This window comes from Parasteatoda tepidariorum, chromosome 2 (assembly GCF_043381705.1).
Source record: "Parasteatoda tepidariorum isolate YZ-2023 chromosome 2, CAS_Ptep_4.0, whole genome shotgun sequence".
Lineage (NCBI taxonomy): Eukaryota > Metazoa > Arthropoda > Arachnida > Araneae > Theridiidae > Parasteatoda > Parasteatoda tepidariorum.
Genome location: NC_092205.1, coordinates 25,378,859 through 25,384,422, shown reverse-complemented (window position 1 = coordinate 25,384,422; position 5,564 = coordinate 25,378,859). Strand labels below are relative to the sequence as shown.

Sequence of the window (5,564 nt, the reverse complement as noted above, 5' to 3'; positions counted from 1 at the left end):
TCATGATACATTAAAGTAGGGCATAAAAACTATTTAAATTTACTTTTCAGTTTTAAATTTTTTCTTAAATGTTTGGTAGTAAGAACTATAATTTTTAAAACCAGAATTTTTGATAATCCGTTACCATATAAATAGAAAAATTAACAAATGAATTGCTTAAATTATTTTCGTATCATATCGTATATTTTGATTTTACTTACAAGAATTATAATTTTTTAATCAGAAATTTCATCACTATACAGTACGTTAACTATATGAGAATTTTTTTTCTCCGTGTATGTTTCTAAATTCTTTTTTAATTATAGTTTTTATTTAAGCTCCAATTTTAAAAAAATAATTATGTAAAAAATGAGAACTTTTCAATAGAAATAGAAATACTTTAAATTGAAAAGAAGAATCTTTAAAAAACGCGACTCAAAATAATACAAATTAAGTTATTTAAAAACCACCAGAATTCTTCTCATAACTCGATAAGCCCTTGACTTCATTACATCACTTTAGATCAATTCTATTAAGGACAATATGTCTGCTTTTTTCAAAACCAATCGTTATTTTTCAACTCATTGACATGTTTATAGGAATTAATAATTTTTTGCGACACTGAATTCTTTATTGATTAACCTTGACTTCGTGCAGACGACAAAGAACTTAACGAACAAAGTATATAGAACTAATCTTGTTTCGTAAAAAAAATTGATACGGAAGAATTAGCACGACTCTCAGAATCGGTCGGCCATAACAAGCTAATCCCTAACATTTACAAATGTTCATCGATAGAAACTTGGTATAAATATGGTCGCTCTTTTATTGTGGTCACTTAGGAAAGGAAGTCAAACAAATAATCAATCATGTTTACTTTGGTAAGTTCTTTGTATTTACTATTTTTTCTTTTTCAAAGAAATAACTAAACTTTCTCTTTGTGAAGTTAAAGGAATGGATCATTTTCTGAAATTTAAATAGAAAACTGATTTAAATATTGCTTGGAACAACTATTACACTTTCGGTTTTACTTCAAAATAATTCAAAAAAATATTTGAAAGAATTTCATGAGATGTTTATTTAGTAGTTTCTATTTTTTTTCACTTCAGCTTTATTTATCTATCTATTTATTTATTTATTTTCTAGCTGCACATTATTTTCAAAATTTTGAGAAAAAACACTGTTTAATTAACCGTATTACTTAATTTAAATGCATATGACTTTTTATCATAGCCACATTTTTGTGTGATGACGTGGTCTTTTGGGTCATAATGTGTTAACCTAAAAAATCAATTTGAAAGTTCAAAAACTATGAGCATATTTGTGAAAAGATGCATGAGTTAAACTTTACAAATGTTTCAACTTTGTAAATGTGTTTTGAATATGAAAAATTTATTTAATTAATAATGTATGCAACTCGATTATTATAACATTACCTCTCTCCCTGCTAGGAAATATCATTTTTCCATTTCTTTTGAGAATTCGGTTTATAACCTATTTTTTTAATCAATTCTGCATCTATTCTTTAGCATTCTAATCAAAAGATGTTTATGTTCATTCAGAAAACATTACGTTGTAATAGAACATTAACAAGAGAAAAGTGCATAAGATTTATTAATTGCAAACGTCTGGAAATGAAATATTTTTACAGAAGGAAACGTTTTAATTAAAACAACTTTGATCATTGAAGAAGCATTACTCCGTAATAGAACGTTTGCAAACAAAGTGTTCATATGTTTTATTAATAAAATATGTCTTGAACCGAAACATTTTCATTGAAGGAAACATTGTCAGTAAAGAAACGTTACGTCTTTAACGAACTCTTACGAAACTGAAAGTTGGTAATAAATCATGTTCATTTAAAAAACATTACGCCGTAATAGAACATTAACATTCGAAAAATTCATAATTTTTATTATTACGAAATGTTTTTAAACAAAGCATTTTCATTGAAGTAAAACCTTTCATTCAAATAACTTTGTTCATTAAAGAAACATTACGTCGTAGTAATACGTCTACAAGCAAAACGTTCATAAGTTTTATTAAAAAAATATGTCTTGAACCGAAACATTTTCATTGGAGGAAACATTGTCAGTAAAGAAGCGTTACGTCTTTAACGAACTGTTACGAAACTGAAAGTTGGTAATAAATCATAATAAGAATCCTTACATCTTGTGAGGAAACATATTCGCTGAACAAGCACCATGTCTAGAAATTATTCATGAAACCTAAGGTACTATTCATAATAAACACACTCGTAATATAGCACACATAATAATATACACGCAAAACAGCGCATAAGAGCATTCATCTAAAATAGCACATAATAATGCACACGTAAAACCTAAAGAGTGACTACAACAGTAAGAAAAAGAAATATTCTATACTTTTAGTCTTTTCAATAATCTAAAGATTAAATTTTCATTGAAAAGTGTATGAGTAATCGCAAAATCTTAATGTTTTAAATTTATAAATCAATATGTTTAACATTTTAACAAGTTTTAAAAACTATCAAAAGATTATTAATTTCTGGCTTCTCTTTTGTTTCTGCAGTTAATTGTTGTTGCTGCAGCTATCGGGGCGGTTCTCGCCAACCCACCAGTACCTTTGGTAAGTTTATTTTTCATTATTGCCATATAAAAAATATAATTAATTTCAGAGAAATTTATGTTTTTTTTTATTTAATGTATGCATACAATGTATTTTACTAAACAAAATAAGCTTAACTTTTGACATTTCCATAAATTTTGTAAATCACAAAATTTTATTAGCCCTTAGTCGTTGACTATATTTTTTTTAATTTATAAAAATTAATTACATATTTGTATTGGGATATGCAAAATTCATTAAAACTGTAACGTAAATTTTAAGTTAAAGAAACATTGAAATTATCATAACTAAAAATAAAATTAAATTAAAAATTTGTCTCGAAAAATAAAACTCAGTTTAAATAAATATTAACTAATCAAATTAAACAATAGCTAAAGTTAAATAATTAATCAATAATTAATAAATAATTGTTATAAACCTATTTAAAATACTGATAAAAAAACGCTATGGCAACAAAAAAAAACTTTATTATTTTTAGGAAAATAACATTAAATTTTATCTTAAAATTAGTAAATATTCTAATAAAATTAGTACAAAAGATATAATTGCAGGTCATATTCTATTAAAGCAAAATGCTTACATAATAAAGATTCAAAAAAATTTAACGTATTTATCTCGAAAGATGGTTTATACAACGGGAATAAGCTTGATAGCTATTAGAATTGTGTATGAATGTTTAGCTCTCGGTAAAAACTTTAATGCAAATTTGCATTGAATTGAACTAAAATATTCACAAGAAAAGCTTCCTAAATATCATTTCAGTTTCAAGCCTGATCAAAAGCATATTTTTAAGCAATCAGAAACTTTTTTTTATATTTATTTTATTGATTGAATTTTACATTATTTATTTGTTTTTAAATTTAGGTAGTTTTGTCATCATTTTTTTATACTGTCGTTTTTTTATTAAATGGAAAAAAAATTACTATAAGTTCTAAAGAAACAATTAAAGACTTCATATGCAAAATATGATTATCCTCACCTAAAAAATTTTATGAATGTTTACTGTCGGTAAAAACTTTAACATTAGTTTTCTTTATAACATATTTTATCAAAATGTTCATTACGAAAACTTTCTAAATATTAATTTCAGTATATCAAGCCTGATAAATTGTATATTTTTGAGCAGCACAGATTTTAATTTATTTTCTTTGTTTCATTTTATTTCATTTTATTGATTCAATTTTGCTTTATTTATTTATTTTTAAATTTTCGTTTTTTTTCATTTTATTTGTGTCGTTTTTTATTAATTAGTAGAAAAAAAACACTAAGTGCTGAATGAATAATTAAAGACTTATGGGCCTGAAATGTGATTACTGATACCAAAAAAAAATTTACTGCCACCCCCTTCCTCTCCTAAAAATAATTGAGTCTTACACAAGCATTCAGTCTTCTCAAGTAATTTTTAGCAATTGAACTAAAATTTTAGGCAATATCTTTTAAATACGAAGTATGTAATTTTAAATACATATTTTTTTTAAAATATAAATTTAACTGTCACAAAACTACGAAACTAAATTAAAATCTGAGTTATAAACCATGGTCTTTAGTAATGAGAAAAAAAATCAGGAATGAAATTCGCTTGCCTTTTTTTAACCAAACAAATTGTGAAGAATTATTTTTCATTAAGTTAAATAAAAATTTAGATTGGTAATAGTAACTGTAGATTCTTTTAGGCAGAAATTTTTTGTCGAATTTTTTAGACTGAAGCTAATTCGAAAATTATGTGTAATCTTTTTAATTTTAAAATGCAACCTATTTTGGTAATTTTATAGGTCCACCATGAAGGATTTTATCATCACGCACCTAAACCTTACAAATTCGGATACAGCATCAAAGACCATCACGGTGAACAACACAGAGAAGAATCTGGAACTGGTGGCAACCATGTTGTAGGCAGTTACGGTTTCACTGATGCCCGAGGTATCAAACGACAAGTCAACTACGTCGCTGACCACGGTGGCTTCAGAGCTGAGGTCAAGACCAACGAACCAGGAACAGCCAACCAGAACCCAGCCGCTGTCCACATGATCTCTGATGCCCCAGCATTCGGACATCTGTACGGTGGTATCGCTGGCTATGGATTGGGAGGATACTTTGCCGCCCCCGCTGTTAAAAAACATGAAGGTTATGGTTTGGGTTATGCTGGTTATGCTGAACCATATGCCGCTGGATATGGATATGGTGCTGGATACGGGTATGGTGCTGGATACGGTGCTCCATACAATGGAGGATACTACGGAGGATATGGATATGGATTGTAATCTCTAACAGGACGAGCGATATGGTTATAACAAATCGAAAATGACGTATTTTTGATATTTTGTAAATAGAAGTTATGTTTTCTTGTTGTAATAAAGTATGTTAGCAGCATTCAATTTGTTTTGATTATTCGTTTTTTGTACACTGCAAAAATGCAAAGATTGCATCCACCCAATAAAACATTTTGATTTTTTTACATATATCAAATTGTGCATATCGAAGTGCTACAACTATTAAGAAAATCAGGTATGTTTTGAACAGAAACCATGTTAATTACAAGAACTAAAACTCAATCGATATCTAGATCAAAATAAATAATAGTTTCCTTAAGTTTCAAATACTATTTAAGCTCTCGTTTATTTCAAATCATTTTTGTTTCCTTTAATTCACGTCTGTCAAGTCTTGAAAATGGGTGTCTATACTTGAGCATTTGAAACTTGCCGAGTGTTACTTCCAATTTGAGTATTTTTGAAGCGAATGAAGCTTTTAATTAAGTAATATCTTACCGTAGCTTCTTGTTATTATTTATGTAAATACTCTTTGACATAAAAAAAAAATTTCTTATTTATTCTCAAGTTTAATAAGTAAAATTCACTAAATTAATTATAATTGTAAGAGAAAACATTATAAGTTTTTATCATGTTAATAACTACCAAATAAAATTAGCAACACTTATAATTAATACACTCAATCATTAGTAATTAGTAGTAGTATTA

At 26.8% G+C, this 5,564-nt stretch overlaps 1 protein-coding gene across 1 annotated transcript; it reads left to right on the top strand.

Moving 5' to 3' along the window:
* Window positions 1-732: 732 nt before the first annotated feature.
* LOC107454832 (cuticle protein 14) lies at window positions 733-4,964 on the top strand. Its single transcript, XM_016072183.3, has 3 exons — window positions 733-860; window positions 2,533-2,589; window positions 4,362-4,964. The coding sequence occupies exons 1-3, from the start codon at window positions 849-851 to the stop codon at window positions 4,848-4,850; spliced, it is 558 nt and encodes a 185-aa protein (XP_015927669.3). The 5' UTR covers window positions 733-848; the 3' UTR covers window positions 4,851-4,964.
* Window positions 4,965-5,564: the final 600 nt, after the last annotated feature.

Coding starts and splice junctions, on each gene's coding strand:
- LOC107454832 (XM_016072183.3), top strand. Junction 2,590..4,361: donor CCAACCCACCAGTACCTTTG/GTAAGTTTATTT, acceptor GTAATTTTATAG/GTCCACCATGAAGGATTTTA.